The 20,455-nt window shown below is 37.0% G+C and overlaps 2 protein-coding genes, 1 long non-coding RNA gene and 1 pseudogene across 3 annotated transcripts; 1 reads left to right on the plus strand and 3 right to left on the minus strand.

Annotated features, from left to right (window-relative positions):
• Positions 1 to 949: 949 nt before the first annotated feature.
• LOC109168611 (plasminogen activator inhibitor 1 RNA-binding protein-like) lies at positions 950 to 4,022 on the minus strand. The gene is made up of 7 exons (XM_019317661.1): positions 3,573 to 4,022; positions 2,614 to 2,929; positions 2,416 to 2,481; positions 2,187 to 2,313; positions 1,764 to 1,928; positions 1,563 to 1,619; positions 950 to 1,391 (listed from the first exon to the last, which is right to left on the minus strand). Exons 1-7 carry the CDS (start codon positions 3,748 to 3,750, stop codon positions 1,215 to 1,217), a joined length of 1,086 nt encoding a protein of 361 aa, XP_019173206.1. The 5' UTR covers positions 3,751 to 4,022; the 3' UTR covers positions 950 to 1,214.
• Positions 4,023 to 10,769: 6,747 nt separating this feature from the next.
• Positions 10,770 to 13,762, plus strand: LOC109168594 (annotated as a pseudogene).
• Positions 13,763 to 14,080: 318 nt separating this feature from the next.
• Positions 14,081 to 14,769, minus strand: LOC109168595. The gene is made up of 2 exons (XM_019317646.1): positions 14,637 to 14,769; positions 14,081 to 14,544 (listed from the first exon to the last, which is right to left on the minus strand). Exons 1-2 carry the CDS (start codon positions 14,764 to 14,766, stop codon positions 14,081 to 14,083), a joined length of 594 nt encoding a protein of 197 aa, XP_019173191.1. The 5' UTR covers positions 14,767 to 14,769.
• A 1,766-nt stretch (positions 14,770 to 16,535) lies between these two features.
• On the minus strand, positions 16,536 to 16,853 carry LOC109168591. Its single transcript, XR_002052106.1, has 2 exons — positions 16,799 to 16,853; positions 16,536 to 16,624 (listed from the first exon to the last, which is right to left on the minus strand). It is a non-coding gene; the product is annotated as an uncharacterized LOC109168591 (long non-coding RNA).
• Positions 16,854 to 20,455: the final 3,602 nt, after the last annotated feature.

The following is a 20,455-nucleotide window of genomic DNA, read 5'->3' on the forward strand; positions in this document are numbered from 1 at the left end:
TTAAATATGATACACTAGTTGACATTTGACACTTCATATAAAATGACGTCGCATTGAACCAGGATCCACCATGCAAGATGGACCCTAGTCAACAATATAAATTGCCATCAAACAGACCTGTTTTTTCCTCTCTTTGACAAAAACCCTATTTTAAAAGAAAAATTCCTTCATTCTCTCTCCCTGAACATGGGCATGTTATCTTTCTTTCATGTCAACCTAAAACCACCCAAAAAAAAAAAAAAAAAAAAAAAAAAAAAAAACAAACAAACAAACAAACAAACAAACAAAAACAAAAATTTGTGTAGACCGTCTCACAAATCATTATCTGTGAGACGGGTCAGGTCGGGTTAAGATAAAAATGTATATTACTTATATTGGAAAATGTAATACTAATTAGGAATAAAGTGTTTGTTACTTGTAAGGGAAAGTGTAGTACTATATTCCTAATTAGTACTCATATTACATTTTTCAATATAAGTAATACATTTCCATCTTGACCCGACTCGTCTTACGGACAATAATTTGTAAGACGGTCTCACAGGAGAGTCACTTAAAAAACAAAACCCTTCATTGGAGGTGCTCTTAGCCAACTCAATTCAGATCTATTGATTGTCTCAGTTCTATATAAAATGCAATCTGCATGACTTGTCCTTTTTGCCTGCTAATGCTTGGATGAGTTTTTCCATAAATTTTTGCTCAACATCTTTCTAATACAACAAGTTTAAAGCACTCCTACCAAATTGAAAGACTGAAATGAGAAATGCCAAAATTAGCAGCCTGCATGTTGGTCTTCCCCAACTTGATTCATTTTGTCTCAAATTTCTGTTCTGAAATGCAGGATGGCATGCCAACCAACTGAGAAGGAACATAGCAGTAACATTGACTAATGGCATAAATTGCAAGCATTAGAGCATGTCGAATTCTATATCTCAAAACAAAAGTGAAAAGGAACATGAGATCATCAAGCAGTTATAAGTTAAAACTGTTTCATATGCCCCGATTCTCATAGAATTGTAACAGAGGTAACATCACATTACACAAAAAGCTACATGGAGATCACATGAAATGGCACAAGAAATTTACATTTAAAACAAACTTCAGGGAGCTTTTGTTACTTCCACTCCATTATTCCAAGTGAACAAATATTCAGAGAAGAGCGGGAAGCCCAAACACCAACACACTATAGATCGGTCATCAACTGCGGGGGCCATATCTCACTTGCCACCTAACGTTGGGAATTGTCCGGGATCTTCTATGGAAGGGGCATCCATATCAATGTTGTTCATTGCATCACCTCCTCTATATCCTCTACCACGCCCACGACCCCTACCACGACCACCATAGTACCTCTCACCCTCAGCAGGCTTCAAAAACTCATTAATGCTGACAGACTAAAACCAAAAAGAAAATTGGTAGAAAATGATTAAATTGTTTTCTTAAAACAGATAATACGCATAACAATCAACTTCACTGCTAGATACTGAAATTAGAGAAGGATATTACAATATAGAACTGGATAATCATACACACTAATATAAGGGAGAAATATGCAAAATAATTACCTTTTTGGCCTTCTCTTCCTTCTCCAAAGACTCTTTTCTCTTATCCTTCTCAGAACCCTAAAGCAAAAAAGCATGTGATTAATGCAGTTCATGGCACCAAGGTATGCTTAACAGAATTGTAAAAACGGCCACACAATAGGGAAGAAGTGACAAGGCTAAGAACAGAGATGCAAAGAACAAACTGGGGTCCAACAATCTTACCAATTTTATGAAGATATCATCAGCGTTTTTCTTCTTGGAAATCTGTTGCATAGAATCAAACTCACTGGCATCGACCTTCCTTCCGGACCTTTCCTCAGTTTTAAGTGCCTGCAGTGCCTTCCTCTTTTCCTCCAACACCTTCTCATATTCTTCTAGAGTCATCTCCTGCAGATTCGAAGGATTATAAACTTTCCCATAATGATAATTATTTGGCCAAAGATCTCGTGGTAAAGTGGTATAACTCTGTGAACCAACAATTTCAATCCCCATCCCTTTAGATGCACCAAGAAACAACAAAGTAATTATTTGAGAAGTTACCTATAACAGGACAGCCAAATCTCGACACAAATCTCAATAAGAAAATAGCCTTACAAGAACCTGGGTGCACAAAGCACATGCATGCATCTATATAAGTATATTTACCTTATCTTCAGGTTCCTTCTCCTCAGCTTCAGTACTAGGAGGTTCCTTGTTTGCTTCCGTTTCTCCCTCTTCTCTTGTAGGCTTCTCCACATTTTGAGTTTTCTCAACTTCATTAACTTCTGTCATGCTGCATAAAAAATATGGGAGGGGGACAAATTAAGACGGGAATCACAGATACATTACTATTCTCAGAAACCAGAAACAAAAAGTAGCACAATGTATTACTCACACAGCAAGCTCATCTGTTTCAGTCCCCCAATTTCCTCGTCCAGATCCTTCCCGTTTTAAGTCAGAGCTGTGTAAAGAAAGATATTAAACAGCAGAAACATATTCTGAATTAATGCTTTATTGAATACTAAACAAGAAATACTAAACAGTAGAAACAAATACTGAATTAATGTATTATTGAGTACAAAACAAGAAATACCCGCGACCAGTTCCGCTTCTGCGATCAAAGACTCTACGAGGCCGGTCACCATCAGCTGTATCACCATCACCAAACCCACCTCGGCGACCACCACGGAAACCTCCACGAGGTCCACCATAGCCGCCACCACGTCTTTCTGAAGGTTTTCCAGAATCTGCCTCTTCAGGTGGAGCACTACCTCCAGAAAATTCCCTGCTACCAAATGTACTCCAATTGTTGGTATTTTCCTTGTCAAACCCTGCACCACCACCACGACCACGGCCACGACCTCGCCCACCACGGCCCCCACGTCCAGGTTCAGTTTTTGCCTCTCTTACTACTCAAGGAAAAAAAAAATGTAAACATAATTTAGACAGAGGTTTATAAAATGCCATATGAAATACGTTTCGCATTGAATGCAAGTGCACTGTTTACTGAGGAAAGCATAATTTTGTTACTTTTTATATCCCTATGTTTTGCATACTTGAGATTCCCTTATGGTAAGAATCAGAGAGACTTTGTTTATCTTATGTAAAAGCAGTGTTATCCATAAACACAGATTATACCTCATTTACAGCTACAAAGAAATAACATTTCCCTTCCTGGTTGAATAGCCAAATCAGCAAGTATGTAATGATGCTTTAGAAATCAAAAGTCATTCTGGTTATATTATGTGGCTGGCACAAGCAGTATTTCCTAAGAAAGAACATTTTCCTTCCTAATTCAATGGTCAAAATATCTAGTGTGTATTTTCTTTACTTCAAAGAAAAAATATATAGAGACCAGAACAAAGATTTGTCCTTTTTTTAATGTCTTCTTTTTCACTTGTTACCCCGGATTAATCTGAAAACGCAAACAAACGAACTTGCATTACTTCAGATAAAGATAAATTCACATGTAAAAATGAAGAAAGTGTAAAAAAACAAAATTAAAAATAAAAGTAAAAAGGGGGAAATTATGAGACATGAAAAAGAGCTAACCAGCTTCAGCCGGGGAAAGAGGCTTGGAGGGGAGCTTAGCCGGCGGCTTAGCCTGTTGCTGCGGCTTCTGAGCGGTGGAAGGTTGCGCTTTCTTTGCCGGCGCGACCTTAGCCACCAGCTGCGTCGGGTCCTCGGCATCATCATCGCCCAACAAATCAAAAGGGTTCAAATCCGCCATTTCTAAACGACAGACCGCTTTCAGGCTTTCAGATAATGAAATGAACCCCTAACACCCACCCCAGTAGAAAACCTTAGAACGACAGTATACCCATAATCGGATCTATGTACTCCACACTAGGATAAAAAGTGTAGAAAGGTTTGGCGAGAGAAAATAAAAGGGTCTGGTGAAACCCTAGCCGCAACGCAGGGAGGGGATATAGAACTAGATAAGTGTGTACTGTGTAGAGTGAACAGGGAAGGAACCTAATCTGAAAAATCTCGAATTTATAGTTGTTACTAGTTGAAGGTCGTGCCCAACAATCCTTATTATGTTTTATAATTTTTTATTTTTTATTTTTAAAAGGAGTATGTTCTAATTTTTAAATAATAATATATATAATTTTAATAATTGTTATATGATAAAATAAATAAGAATACATAAATAAATTATTTAGATACCAACATGATATATAAGAATTGAATTAGGATCATGGGGGAGGACATTAGATTTGGTTTTGAGAGAGAGAATGGAGATGTTAGCTAGAATAATGTAGTGATTTTTTTTTTAAAAAAAAAAAAAGATGGAGTGTTGGAATGATGAAAAAAAAAAGGAAGACAAAGATCACATTAAGGCAAAGAGAAAGAAGACAAAAAAGTAATGGTAAAGTTGTTATTTCTTTAAAAATTGAGAGCAATTAAAATGAAAAAATAAATCAAAAATTAGATCAAAAAATTCCATCCATTAGGTTTGAAATCAATGGTAAGCAAGGGGTGCCATTTTTGAGGGGTAAATGGCAACTCCCAAATATAAGTATAGGGGAGATATGGAATTCGTGAACAATGATCACCCCCACCCCACCTCACAAAAGAGAAAAAATTAAGCCCGAACTTCGATGGATTGCAAGGTGGTTTGTGTGGGGTGTGTGTGGGTATGTGTTTGGTGGATTATGGTGTGTGTGTGACTACAGTTGGGCGGTTGCATATCAGTGGAAATTAGGAGAATGTAACATTTCTTCGTGGTGTAGCTTATATTTATGATTTTATTTGTTTGGTACTGGTTGGTGAATACGCTTATGTGGTTTGTTGTGTGCAAAAGCTAAGAATGTTTTGACGGAAGGTGAGATGTTGTCGGTGGGGTGTGAATGGGTATGTATTGTTGTGTGTCGGTTTGTGCATTTCTTGGGTTGGGCGTGTGCATAACTCTGAGAATCATGTAACCACTGCAACACTTACATCACGTTTGGTTCACTAAATGAATTTTAGGGTAATAGGAATGCTATTCCATAAGGAATGGAATAGGCAAGGAATAGAATATGAATTGTATTCTATTGTTTAGTTCGCGGAAGGAATAGACTTTAGGAATTATATTACAGTGTTTGGTTAGTTTAAGGAATAGAAATGAAATATGTTTTAAAAGACATAAATACCCTTATAAAAATATGTGGTGGTGGTGGTGCTGGTAGCGGCAATGACAGTAGTGGTGGGGTCGTGGTGGCGATGGTGGCGGCGGCGGTGGCAGTGGTGGTGGCGGTGGTGGCAGTGGGGTGATGGTGGCGGTGAAATAGGAAATAAATTTAATTAAGGGTAAAATAAGAAATATATAAATGTGTGTATGTGTGTGTGTGTGTGTGTGTGTGTCCGGCGACCGTTGCTCAGAACGCTAAGCGCGCACGTCCGGCAACCTCGTCGGCTACTGTTCCACGTCAGTTTTCACCTTTTTTTTGAATTTCGGATTCGTATGGGTTTTGTGTGTGTGTTCTTTTTTATATATGATTTGTGTATTTGTTTGATTTTGTTGTATTTGTTTAGCTGTGTTTTTGGTGTAGCTTGGTGTTTGAGAATGGAATTCGGTGTTGGGTCTGTGATATTGCGTTAAATTTTTGTTATACTATCTATAGTTTACAAACAATCTGTTTGTATAAGATAGTGAAATTGAAGAGTAGCAGAAGATATAGAGAACATTGTGGGCTTGAGGAGAGAATATTGTGAATGCATAAAATGCTCTAACAATTTGTAGATGAAGTTATGAATAAATAGTTTCATGCTCGAGAAGTGTTCCACGTCACAAATAGCTACTCGTAAGTTTTTACCTAGGTCGTATTTCATATTTGGTCCATGTGTCTAATCAATTTATCTAATGATGGAGTATGTTTGAGAGTGTGTATCTTTCCTGTCTTTCTAAGAGTGAGAGATCTGATATTCTGGGAGCAGTTCTGCTAGTCTGTTAATTAGTGTGGGTATGAAGCTCTGGGAATGAACTCCCATGTGCACTGTACACTATCGGTGTGTGCACACAGTCACAGATGTTTGTGCCTGTCTGTGCACTACAACATCGTAGAGGGTGCTATTGTGGTTGAAATATTCTGGTTCTGCCCGATTTGGCACACTCTTTCCGTTGGAAGGGCACACTGCCTAGTACAAAATCCTTTTCGCAAAAGTAACTTGCGAAACATGTTTGTTTCCCAGGTCGGTCTGTGCACTTCAGCATTGTAAGGGGTGCCATTGTGGGCAAAATGGGATGGGAACGTCTAATGTGGCACATTCTGTGTGGTACAGGTGCACACTGGCCAGTACAAATTATTTGATTGGAAGACAATTTCTGAAACGGTTTTGTTTTAATGAATTCATGCCAACAGTTATATGACTACACTAAAACAAGTTGGTGGACAATGTTTCGTACACAAATTGACTAGTAAAGAATGAGAATGAAATTGTAGTGGAGATCTCAGAATGACACACACTATTGGACTCATGTGCTCTTTCGTTGTTTGGGTTCCGGTGGCTATGGTACTCCACTTTTTTTATTCTCAAACCTTATTATTGCATTCGTGAGTTGGCACTCTCTGATTTCACACCCTTTTGGTCTCAGGTGCAATTCTGTTTTTTTTGTTTTTTGTTGTTACTTTACTCAAGATCTTAGGGCTCACGTGGATTCGCATTGCGCTGTACTCTATCGGTCGATGCACACAGAAACTGATGGTTGTGCCTGTTTGTGCGCTACTACATCGTAGGGGGTGCCATTGTGGCCGAAATGTTATGGTTTTGCCCGATTTGGCACACTTTGTCGTTAGAAGTGCACACTGCCTAATAGAAGCTGTTTCGGAGTTTAGTCTGTGTACTTCAGCATTGTAAGGGGTGCCATTGTGGGTAAAATTGTGTGGGAACGTCCAATGTGGCACATTCTACGTAGTACAAGTGCACACTGCCCAGTACAGATTATTTGGTTGGAAAAAAACTTCCGAAATAGTTTTCTTTTAACGAATTCATGCCAACAGCTATATGACTACGGTAGCCAGTTCGAAGCCAGCATGTGAACACAGCACATATTTCCATGTGATTTGCCCTTGCCTATCCCTTTTCTCAGAAGCGCACCGCACATCAAACCCAGTAGCAGTGGCGTAAGTTTTGTAGAACTCAATTCCTCCTTCCAATGTAGTGATCACCTGTTCGGCGAAAGGCTTTTTGGCTTCTTTGCACTCTGGGTCCAGTACTTCGTTGATCCAGGTGAGATATTCATCAAACATCCGGTTGACCCCATTGTTAAGCCCGCTTCACCTATCGTGGATTGCAAAATTATTAGTACAATATGCATTAAACTTGTGTGGCACATAATGTATAACCAACGTGCACGCTCACTGTGTTTCATCAGCCTGTTTGGCACATTAATTGCACAGCAGGTGCACATGCACACTACCAAGCTATGGTTAATACGGTATTCTAAAGGTACCAGTAATGCTCCGTCCTTGTGAGTAGGTATGTGCACTTATGGTCAGTGGGCTGCGCACATAAGGGTACACGTGCTTAGTATGTGCACTGCGCCCTAACTCTGGGTGCACACAGCCACATATGCCCAGGTCTGTATGTGCACGGCAGCATATCAGGGTGTGCCATTTTGGCGTGGTGAACCTAGTTGGGGAGGCCATGGACATTACTGTGTCCGCTTGCGATTCCTCACCGTGCTGTTGGATGTAATGCAATCTCTGGGTGCATGCTTACACACTCCATTACTAGTCCCAAACAATTTCAATTACAAGCACAACCATTATAACATATTCGTATATAGAACTTACTGTCTTGGTATTGTGTTGCCATCATCCTCAACGGCGAAGAACTCTTGGTCCACGGCTTCGAATGCTTTGGGATGTATGAATCCGGTAGAACTGCAGACGTTGGTGGGAGATCTTTCAGCAGTGGTGTTGTCGTTCGCGGAATTGTAGATAGATTACAGAGTCCAAAATCATCTTCTTCCCCTATAATCTTGGAGTAATTTCAAATATAATATTAATTATTAATTCTTGGGTGGTGGAAATTACCCTAGTGTCCCTTGTAATTAATTATATTAATCGTCTTCTTATCACTATTAATTAATATAGACCATTGATCGGATGGGGTTCAAAGGCTTAGATTAGTTCTTACGTTCCTACCTAAATATGGGTTCTTACTTGAAGGCCACCCTATATATATATCTGTGTGTGTGTGTGTGTGTGTGTGTGTGTGTGTATATATATATATATATATATATATATATATATATATATATATATATATATATATATATATAACCATGTATGTAAGGGTATTTTTGGTATTTGTAATATAAAAGTTATTCCCATAAACATGGGAATAGCTAATACCAAGGTCCTCCTTAGGAATGGCTATTCCCCTTGCAAAGGGAATAGGTCATTCCTAAGAATAGTATTTCCATGACAAAGTGACGAACCAAACAATGGAATAGGTCTATTCTAAGGAATGTCATTCCATTTCTGACCTATTTCATGAACCAAACATGCCATTAATGTAAAAATTTTATTCTTTTGGCGGGTGATATTTTAATGCAATTATTTACCCAATAATATGAAAATGATTTTTGTGTAGGCGTTTGTAACTTCATACCAATTGAGGTGTTTGCGAACAAGCAGACGGGTGATTGCATAGTACTAACTATGCGAGTACAGGAAAGCGGTATGTATTTGGCGTATGTAGGGCGTGTGCATTCATGGTGGCGAGTATGTGCGTTGTACTGACAACACACTGGAGAAGAGATATACTTTTGCAACGGCAAAAGTTGGTTATGGACATTAATAGAAATGTGTGTGCATGTGACAAACCAAATAAAATATAAAATCTGGATAAATATTAAAAGAAAATGAGATAAAACCAGAAGCTAAAAAACACGCATCCACCATTACAAGCACGCATCCACCATATGGAAATTTGTTGCATAATGAAACTGTATAATTCAGCGTGTGTGCATATTAGTAAGCTTGGAGTTATTTGATAAGTTGGACATAAGTCAAATCTCAACGGATCGTGCGCCCCCGACAATATGTGTTGCATCTTGATAACAAGTGTGTGCACGAGTTGGTAACGATGTGTGCATGCACGGTTTGAGGTTAGTGCATAAAACTGAAATAGCGAAAGAGCAATTTAAAATAACTGAAGAGTACGGCTTGAAGTGAAAAACATGTACTATCTGGTATTTTTTTTAAAGGATTCAAAAATTACAAAAATGAATAGAATATGTCGTAAGCAACTGTTTAAAAGTGTAGACGCAAATTTCAAATATTTGCAACAACGTTCGGTCTTCCGGGAGCAGTAACTCCAAACCCCACCACACAGTTGACATTCGATAGCCGATGAAAGTTGTTATGAAACATTAGTACTTCACACCGATTGAGGTGTATGCGATCAAGCAGACGAGTGATTGCATATTACTAACTATGCGAGTACAGGAAAGCAGTATGTGTTTGGCGTATATAGGGCCTGTCATCGGTCGATGGGATAGCTACCTCAACATCTGGATTCTCTTCAGCATTGTTCCATGCTAATACCCAAGCTCAATGCACAATCACACAAAAAAGGTCCAAACACCTAAACATATCAAGAGAACAAAAAATGCAACTAAATGTTAAAGTAATATGCAACATATTCTAGTGCGCACTCACCCCATAACTATCATGCACACATCAAAACACGGTCATGACAATGACATGCACATAGAAAAATGTGGCAATGTACACCCACTACTACATAATTCACATGTAACGCCGGGCCTTTAACGTCAGCTATATACATAATCAATGTTAAAACATATAATGTCAGCTATTTACAAATAGCAGACGTTATAAATAAAAAGTAAAAAAAAAAAAAGTAAATACAATACGATGTCGACTATCTATATAGCCGACGTCGTAAGGTATTTTAGTTTTTTTTTTTAATATTTAATATACGACGTTATTATTTAAAAAAAAAAAAAAACTATTAACCTACGACGTCGGCTTTCTAAATAGCCGACGTCGTAGGGTTTTTAAATTACCCCAAAAGATATCTCCCACGGACGACGAGGTTTTTTAAATTACCCCAGAAGAGATCTCCCGCATACGACGACTCATTCGCAAGCTATTTCGCTCAGACGACTCACCACTCGCACAGCCATTTCGCACGTCGTTCAGCCACTGGTCCGCTCACCGCCACCGTTTTGCTCAGCCACCGCCCACTGGCACGCCGCCCTGCACAGCCACCGTTCCCCTTCGACGCCTTCTTCTTCCTCCGCTGCCCAGCTTCCGCCGCACCGCCGACTACATTGTGAGTTTGTTTTTTTTTTTAATTATTATTTCAATTTCTAGAATTATTATATATTCTGAATTATTTATTAATGTATTTCAAATTTTAGGAATTATTAGGTATATATTTTGAATTTTATAAGTTATTGGATATAAATTTGGAATTATTAAGTTGATATATTTGTATTTTAGGATTTATTGATATTATATTTCGAATTTTAGTAAATAATGTTGATATATTTGTATTTTAGGATTTATTGATATTATATTATGAATTATTATTAATTAATTTCAAATTTTAGTAAATAATATGTTTCCTTTTATTATTCAGTTGCATTAGAAACTATCGCACCCTGTTCTTGCAGATTATGGTTTTGACTATGTGAATGTTGGATGTAGGTAAGTAGGAAGATAGACTTGGTCTATGGTGGTGGAAGTATTGGTTTGATGGGTTTGATTTCCAAAAGTGTCTATGATGGAGGATGTCATGTTCTTGGGTAACTATCTATCTAACACCTTTTTGGAATTTTTACTCTTTGATTGTGCAGTGTTGGTAGAATTTCACTCAACTTTTACAGGGCATGAATTAAAATGTTACCACTTTCTATGGAAGAAAAAGAAAGGAATCAACTTGCATTTTTCGGTTGGTCTCCCTCACATCAATTTGGCCTTAGGAAATGATTTCATTGACAAAATATGCTCCAATTTCAGTTTCAGTACCTTGGTGAACATATCTAGTTACTTTTTATTACACCAGTTTTGTTGTCCTTTCTGCTCTTCCTTTATATTTATTTCTGGTCTTTGATATATTTAATTATGTATTTATTTATGGTATTGGCAGCTGAATCAGAAGTGATAGTAAGGCTGATATTTCCTTGCAGGTATAAATGGAACTCAACACAACAAAGATGTCTCAACCGGTGGTGTTCAAGCTGTGAAAGTTCAGCCTATTGCAGTCCTTGCATTACCAATTGATGACCTTAGGGAGATCTCAGATAATTTTGGGACTACTTCTTTAATAGGGGATGGTTCATATGGAAGAGTATATTATGGGGACCTCAAAAATGGGAGGGCTGCTGCAATTAAGAAGTTGGTGCATACAACCAGAAGATGAATTCTTGGCACAGGTGCTACTGAATAACTGGACCAATTTTTTACCTCATCGGATAATACAGCTAAGCACTTGATGTTTATAGGTGTTTATGGTTTCAAGGTTAAAACATGAAAATTTTATTGAACTACTTGGTTATTGTGTTGATGGAAATCGACGTGTATTTGCTTATGAATTTGCGTCAAATGGATCACTTCACGATATTCTTCATAGTATGACATAGCATTTCTGAATTGTTTTTCAGCATAGTTAATCTTGTCATTCTTCTCCTTGTGCTATTTTTTTGCCTTATGGACTTCCATGCAACACTATTGTTGAATTACTCTAGAGGAAATTCCCAACATTAAAGTTGTTCATATGATGCATGTCCAATTTAGTTTATTACATTTCCAACGTGTGGGTTTTTATTTTTTATTTTTAAAGCTTGAGCATACTTTTCTAGATTGGTTTTGTTGAATATCTACTAGAATGATATTCAACAGTGAAATTATGCCATTCATTTTGGGTTTTATTATTACGGAGTATTATTTTTTGGGTAGTTTAATTGTAAAAGAAACTATTAGCAAAATAGTACGTATAATTTACCCTTTATCATTTTCTATCATATTCACACTGTCTGAATATGTGAAGGAGTAGATTTTAATGTTTTTACTTGTATGTTTTAGGGAGGAAGGGAGTAAAAGGAGCTCAGCCTGGCCATCTGCTTTCCTAGGCCCAGCGAGTTAAAATTGCTGTAGGAGCAGCTAAGGGCCTTGAATATCTGCATGAAAAAAACTGAACTTGAACTTGTGCATCGAGATATCAAATCCAGCAATGTACTAATTTTTTATGAATATGTAGTTAAAATTGCTGACTTTGATTTATCCAATCAGTCTCCTAATATGGCAGCTCGTCTTCACTCAACTCGTGTCCTTGGGACATTTGGTTAACATGCTCCTGAGTAAGTTAATATGGTTCTCATACCTACTTTATGCATATTGCTTGTATTCTTCTCTCCCCTATGTACGCCAATGTTACAGTATGTAGGAAATATCAAACTATTAATCTTTGTGTCCTCTCCTGTTTTGAACTGATTACATCATTGGTATATGTTGAAGCATCATTAATTCTTATTTTTGTGAATTGGTAGATATGCAATGACTGGGCAGCTAAATTAAAAAAGTGACGTATATAATTTTGGTGTTGTCTTTCTTGAGCTGCTCACAGGACATAAACATGTTGATCATACCTTATCACGAGGCCAACAAAGTCTTGTTACATGCGTATTGTGCTCAACTCCAAAATATCTAAGTTTTTCTATTCATTTGGTTTTTCTAATTCTTTGCGACATTCTTTAGGCTACCCCAAAACTCAGTGAAGACAGGTTTACTAATGTGTTGATGCAAGATTGGGAGGAGAGTATCCCCCAAAGGCAGTTGTAAAGGTAAATGATGGAATTCATCATCCCATTTATGTATTTTTCATAAATATGAGTTGCAATGTGAAAAAAAAAAAAAAAAAAAAAAAAAAAAAAGGAAAGAAAGAGAGATCCTACTAGGCCATATTTAGATATCTGCTTATAGTTGCTTAGAATTGTGAATATTTTGGCAAAAATAAGTTGCATTTTGCTTGAAAATGTGTACAACAAGCGCTTTGTTTTCCTTAGATATCACTGCCCTATCCAGATTGAGAATGTATATTTAAAAAAATTCCATCTTAATCTTGAGCCAATGGGGAACTTGTTATTGGTTCACTCTCAGTGATTCTGGCACTAGGCAGGTGGATAGTTGGATTTTGATTGTATAAATTTTCAGTGGATTATAGTTTCAACACAAAAAGACAATGGGGAGAGGAGAAAACTAGGATGAAAATGTAACTGTTGAAGGTTTACCTTGCTTCTTCTATTGATTAGATTTTGATGTTCTTTCCTTGAAAGGTGGAGATAATTTCCATTTTTAGAATTTGAGTTCTATTGATCTATTGATCCGATTTATTTTACATTACTGTTTTTTGATATCCAAAATAATGAGTATGTAAAAGAGCTCCATGGCATGCATGTATTTTATTTTATGTTTGTGTTTAAGTTAGTGTCTAAAGTGGTACTAACTCTTGCTCACTTTAGTTCCTCAGTTTCTTTATATTCTAGTTGATTTTTATCTTTAAATATTCATTGCTATGCTCTGGAATCATTGGTGTACTTAGTGTATCTTTAAAAAGATTCTTTGTGCATGTAATTTCATGAGTATTTTAATTGCTACATTTTCTATTTGATTAAGTGAGATGAAGCTACTGAACTGGCTCATCTTTTTGACACTTTTGGCCAGATAATTCAAGGCCCCAAGGTAGCAAGGTGTAATGTGTATAGGAAAATCCTTTAGACAGAGATTATGGGCCCGTTTACTAACAGAAAATTATTCTCTGTTTTCAATTCTCTGTTTTCTATTCTCTGATTTCAATTCTCTGTTTTCAATTCTCTGTTTTCGAAAACTGAAATTGAAAACTTGTTTACCTGTACTTATTTTCGAAATGCATTCTCCATTTACTAAATTAAAAATGTACTACATACATATATTTATAAGTTATTTCGTGACAAATTAAAATGTCAATACAAAACATATTAATTGCAATAATTTAAAATAAGTTGTTTAGTGACGAAATGTGATTACAAAACATTGCAAATAAAATTGAGTACACCATCAATGATTATAATTTGCCCAGAGTGCATTTGCGATGTCCTCACGCAATTGTAGCATTTGGTCTTGTTGACTCATATCTAATTGTATGGTATCATTTCCACAACCACTACTACTTCTACCTTCATCGAAAACCATGTCTTGCGTTCCGTACATCATACTCAATTGATCATTCTTATCTTCCAACCGAATGAAATTATGTAATGCACAACATGCAAGAGGAATTTGTCTTTGCCTAATCAATGTGTAACCATTAATGGACTTTAGAATTGGGAATCTTGCCTTTAAAAGTCCAAAACACCGCTCAATCACATTCCGCAATGATGAGTGTCGATAATTAAATAGGGCTTGCTTATTTCGTATTCGTCCTTGCCCACGAAAGTCATTCAAGTGATAGCGCTCCCCGCGGTATGGTGCCAAAAAACAGGGTGCATTTGGGTAACCAGCATCAACAACGTAGTAATAACCTATACAATTGAGAAAAAAGAATATACTTAAAGAAGTACTAAATTACACTAAGTTAAATAATTGAAATTAATAGCTATTTGAATACTCTTACCTTCGGGTGGCATAGGAAAATCACTTCCAGGCTTTGAAATTGCATCTAAGAATATGCGAGAATCATTTGCACTTCCTTCCCAACCTGCATGTACGAATGTAAACATCATGTCATGCGAGCAAACTGCCATGACATTTTGGGTCAACATTCCTCCTTTTCTACCTCGGAATGTGCTTTGCTTTGATGCAGGTACCCAAGCTGCGACATGTGTTCCATCTATAGCACCTATACATTTCTATCACCAAGATTGTAAAATATTCGTATTAGATATTTTACATAAATAATTATATTAATTTTATTAAAGTTATGTACAACTACCAACCATACCTCAAAATAAGGATACCATTTGGGATTTGCTAAAATTTCTGGTTGCACCGGTCCTCTATTCACGTGCTTGATGATTTCATTTCCCAATCGTACAAGTGCACGTATGACACGCTTCACACATTTATGTACAGTTCTAGTGGAGTGTTGAAACCGCTCAGCAATTATACGTTGTGAACTTCTATGCGTTAGAGCTAGGAGACCCATTGCTAATTGCTCCTCCAGTGATATATGTCTTGTATCTTTTAACGCATCCAACCCCTTCAATCTATCACATAACTTTTCGTACACAAGGGGCACCATCCTAAAAAATTCATAACACCTAGTAGGATTTCCATGCAAGAGTTCATTTATGTAATCTTTACCTGAAAGGATTGAGGTCCTACATGGAGTCCTTTCTACATCGTCCATCAATAAGCATGCAGCAATAATGATAAGTACTAGTGCATAATCTTCTTCATCACTGTCACTAGAGCTATTAGAACTATAACCTTGTTCTGACAGTATCCCTGCAATATGAAGTGTAATACACGTGTGAAAACAAAAATAGTCTTGACATTTAAAACTTAAATAAGTGTTATTACAGACATAGTCATCAATTAGCAAATTAAGGAGGTCACAAAGTCCTAAGCAGTAACAAGAACAACAACAACATATAAGATCAACATATTCAAATGAAAGATAACACCCAGTCACGTTGCCATTCAGGTCGTCGCATTTCTAGGAACGCTTCACGAATGTCAGGATTTGCCCACTGCTGGATACATGCATTAACGGCTTTAGAGGGAATGTCACCCATGTTGTTCAATATCTCCATACACGCTTTCATACTGTATGGGTTACCCACTGCCGCCGTACTCATCATACTTGCATCTTCTCTAGCTTTTCGACGGATTTGTTTTGAAGAAATACTCATACTAATAGTATCCAATGCATTGCCAAACTGTTCCTGCAATTTCTTGGCACTGCTCTTCTTGGTGCTACCACCAATATTCAACAAATCATCCAGACTCCTTTTCCCTTTAGAACTGGTACCACCTTCAGTAAAAAATGATGATGGCTTAGCACTATGCAAGAACTCATCTTCATCATCGCGTTCCTCATCAGAGTTTGGTGGCCTTTGTGCGGAAGATTTGGCAAGACCTCCAGTAGCAACAGATCGGGCAAACACCTCAGCCATTAGCTCATAGTGTTTGCAACCATTTCGCTTAAAAGCCTTGAATTTAGAAGGATTCTTCTGTTTCAACCATAAATACATATATTATTAAAGTATACAATTGAATGAAATAATTCGGTATCATTATAAACTAATAGAACAAGAAGTTTCTTTTTCATACCGCGTAGAATTTATTCCATGTATCCTCACATGCGTGCACAGTGTTTGTAGATGGGTTGTATGTTACCCCGGTATGAGCAATCAACTCAGAAAACTGATTGTACAACATTTTCAGCCTATTCATCTTTCCTTTAAGTTTGAAGGGCCCGTAACATAACCCAGTGGCTTTTATCATCTCACGATCAATTTCTTGCCATTCTGAAGGCTTGAATGGAAGCTTTCCATCCACAGTTTTTTTGACTCTTTCATTTAAAATACTCAAAAATTGTACAACGGCCGTATCGGGCCATTTAGCCTCATCATCATTGGTTTCTGTGATGTTATTCATCTAAGCAAATGCAAATTCATTCAATTCATAACCAACAATTCTAGCTACCATATGTTATAATCATGAGATAAGCCAGTTGATCAAAAAAGGATAATAGCTCTATTTCTCAAATAAACAAACTCAAGTACAGTAAAAAAAGAAGAAAAAAAAAAACAGATTTAGAAAGGACATTACCCTGGAACGTGGTGATGGGCACGATCCAACCGATGATTTTGGTGACTCCGTCTTTTGGGGTGAATAAGCTATGTTATAATCATGAGATAAGCCACCTGATCAAATCCAAGTTAGCAAAATCATGTAAATTTAAACCTAAATTCATGTAGAAACATTACTACTGTGTATTTTTATTAGTGATCTTATGCATTTTTGTCAATTGTGGTGTTAGGGTCAAACATTACTAACATGTAATACTGAACATCACATATAAGTTCACAGACAACGCTTGGCTATAATCTAGAATATGTGCTATACCTTATGAATATCATGTACATATATCACAACACACTCATGTAAATGTAAAATCTTTAATCCTTCTGCTAAATACAATCAATATATATCATAATATATAACTGTGTAAACTCGCACTACACTCACTGCTCATTGTTTTTAATACTTAGAACTATAATACATTACTCATTATTTGCCAAACTGTAGTTCTATGTCATGCTATATGCTACTTAATTCTATATCCACCATATTATATATATGAGAAGCTTACTAATTGCATTTATGATACTAAATTGTCATGTATAACAATGCAATTACATTCAAACTGCAAGTATATATGAATCCTCTGCATAGTCATGATATGCTACTGTATGCAATATAGATGCTCTCTGTTGCTGTTCATTTTATGTCTTGCGTGCTTCATTGTCAAACAATAAAATATTTGTATCGTTAATTCATGCATTTGTATCGTTAATTCATGCAGAAGACACACATGAAATAAAGATGTAGACGCACGCAGTGAATCATATCATGGACAATAATGATGTTACGTTTACATTTCACTCTATTCACACATTTCTCTCTACCATCCACTAGATGAACTACTGCTGGTGTATGTTTGGCAAATAATGTTAATCCCAATCACAATCCCAATCACAACCACCATCACCAACCATGCTAACACCAAAATTAGAATCACAATCGTTGTTGCCAAAAACAAAGTCAGGATCCCAACAATCTTTGCCTATATCAAAGCTAGCATCACAACCAACAATAAATGAAAGAAAGTGATATGGAATTGTAATAATAATTATACTGATTATAGTCCAACTTTACTAGGTATACACATTCTTGATAACTGTTATAAGTTTTTCTTAATAGTAAAAAAAATCATAATAACTCAATATTATTATTTTTTTTTTTAAAAAAGAGTGGTCCATCCCTCTCTTCCATTTCTCTCTGCACCATCAGATTCCTCTCTGCAAACACTTAAACTAAGCTAAAGCTCAAGCTACCCCTCCCTCATCATGCATTCTTCTTCTTCCTCGTTTTGCTCATAACTATTTTGACATTACTTTCTCCAGAATCCATTTGTTCCAACTTTACAGCCATGGATAAACAAAACTCTACCTACCTATCAACTCCGATCCTCTGGTTTGCACATTATTATATTATGCTAAATCTGAACCATCATATCCCATTAACATCTATTTAGTACTGGAGTATCTATCTATCAACTGTTCGATCTCACACACACATATATACCCACAAAAACATTATGTTTAAAGTTTCAGATCGCTGGCAAGATTCGATGTACATTCAGGAGCAAAAATTTTCAAGATCTGAAAATCTAACAACTATGGTAACCAAGCTAAAATTATCAAAATAAACATCAATAAATAGATTTCGAAAAAGAAAAAAAAAAAAAAAAAAAACAACAACAACAAAATTTACCTGGTAGCTCGGTCAGCAACACTTCGCTAACGGTCAGATGCACGGTGACATGAGGATTGGTCGGTGGGTGTGAGTCGCCGGTGGGTGTGAGTCGCAATAGACAGAAGCGCAGCTTGGCCGGTGGGTGTGAGTCGCAATAGACAGAAGAGCTGGTGGGTGTGAATCGCAATAGACAGAAGCGCAGTTGGAGAAGAAAGTAAAGTAGAGAGAAAGAGGGTAGGTGTGAAGGAGAAGACAAAAGTAATGAAGGAAAATGGAAGGTGGTTGGCTGACAAAGTAGAGAAGAAAGGAGAAAAGAGAGAATAAAAAGATCGCTGGCAGGATTCGATGTCCAATCTACTGTTCACGCGCATGTTTCCTATTTTGAAAACAAGTTTTTTTTTTTTTTGTTTTCTGATTCCTAGCAAAACACGGAAGATTGTTTTCAAATTTGGAAATGAGAAAAAACTATAGTAAACACATTGGGCTGTTTTCAATTTTCAATTCTTGGAAATTCTAGAAAATTTCCTGTTAGTAAACGCCCCCTATATGTTTTGTAATAGATTAGTTTTTGTCAAAGAAGGATTCATCATCGCCTTTGATTTCTTCCACATCAAACACATCATATGCAAGAGGCAACATGATTTTGGCATCCCTATAGTTTCTTGGCTGTCGGCACAATTTTTTTTTTAATAACATAACACGTTAGTTTTTTTTAACAAAAAACCGACGTGTTATGTTAATTTTTTTTAAAAATTAAATACATAAAACGTCAGTTATTTCGTAATAATCGACGTTGTAAGTTGTATTAATTAAATAAAAAATATATACGATGTCCGTTTTTATTTAACCGACGTGGCATGTTTACTATACAACGTCGCTTTTTAGCCGACGTTAAAGGCCCTAAATAGCCGACGTTAAATGCCTTCTGTGTAGTAGTGACCAAAGGTATTCCTGACTGCTCATTATCAGCTAGGAGTGTTCTTAAAGAAAGACTCAGGTGAGCAGCATTTTTTTTTAAAAACAACCCCCAAATGCCAATAAAAACCACCAAACAATATGCTATGCACACACCACTGATTATGTTCGCACACATCACCAACCAATAAACAAAATCATACTGTAATAGTAATAAACAATCCAACAACAAGCTGAATTCATACAAACGAAACCAACAAGAGCAAAACATTAAAAAAAAAAAAAGACAAGCAGCATCAATCTCTAGCATTAAAAAACTCAACCGAATGGATCATTAACCCAACTAATAAGTACAACACAAGACAACAAAGCCAACACACATTCACACGCACGTGTATACATTATGTTAACCAAGAACCACAAAAACAACCATTGAAAATAAAACACACACGCACACTAAACAGAAGAAACAACAAAAGAAAAAAACCATAAAAACCCATTAAAGACTAAAACCCCAAACAACCCAGACAATCTGAGACACCCTTTAATTAACCCATCCTAAAAACCCAAAAACCACCAAGATCACCACAGGCCGCCGGAAAACGCCACCCCTTCCCAAAGTAACGAAACAAAAAACAAAAAATTCAAGCACAACACTCCACTACTGCCGCCACCCTCATAAACCCGAAAAACACTCCCTGTCGCAGCGACATGCACACAGCTGGACCGGATACTCCATGATACCACGCCCACCCAACCACTCGGGCACGCCACGAAAAACGCACCCCCCCCCCAAATAACGACACACAAACTAAATACAGAAAACGTAACCCCCCCCCCCAACCAGCCACCACCGTTGCACAAACTAAATACAAAAAAATACTGCCTACCGTAGCCACCACACCCAAACCCAAACAGCTACCCATTGTCGCCCAGCCTTGCACCCGTCCAAAACCCCCATCGAAACCCTCCCTCAACCCTAAATACAGAAAATGAATCCCCCCCCCCCTAAACGAACCCGACAGTCGCCCA

Source organism: Ipomoea nil, unplaced genomic scaffold, assembly GCF_001879475.1.
Source record: "Ipomoea nil cultivar Tokyo-kokei standard unplaced genomic scaffold, Asagao_1.1 scaffold3210, whole genome shotgun sequence".
Classification (NCBI taxonomy): domain Eukaryota; kingdom Viridiplantae; phylum Streptophyta; class Magnoliopsida; order Solanales; family Convolvulaceae; genus Ipomoea; species Ipomoea nil.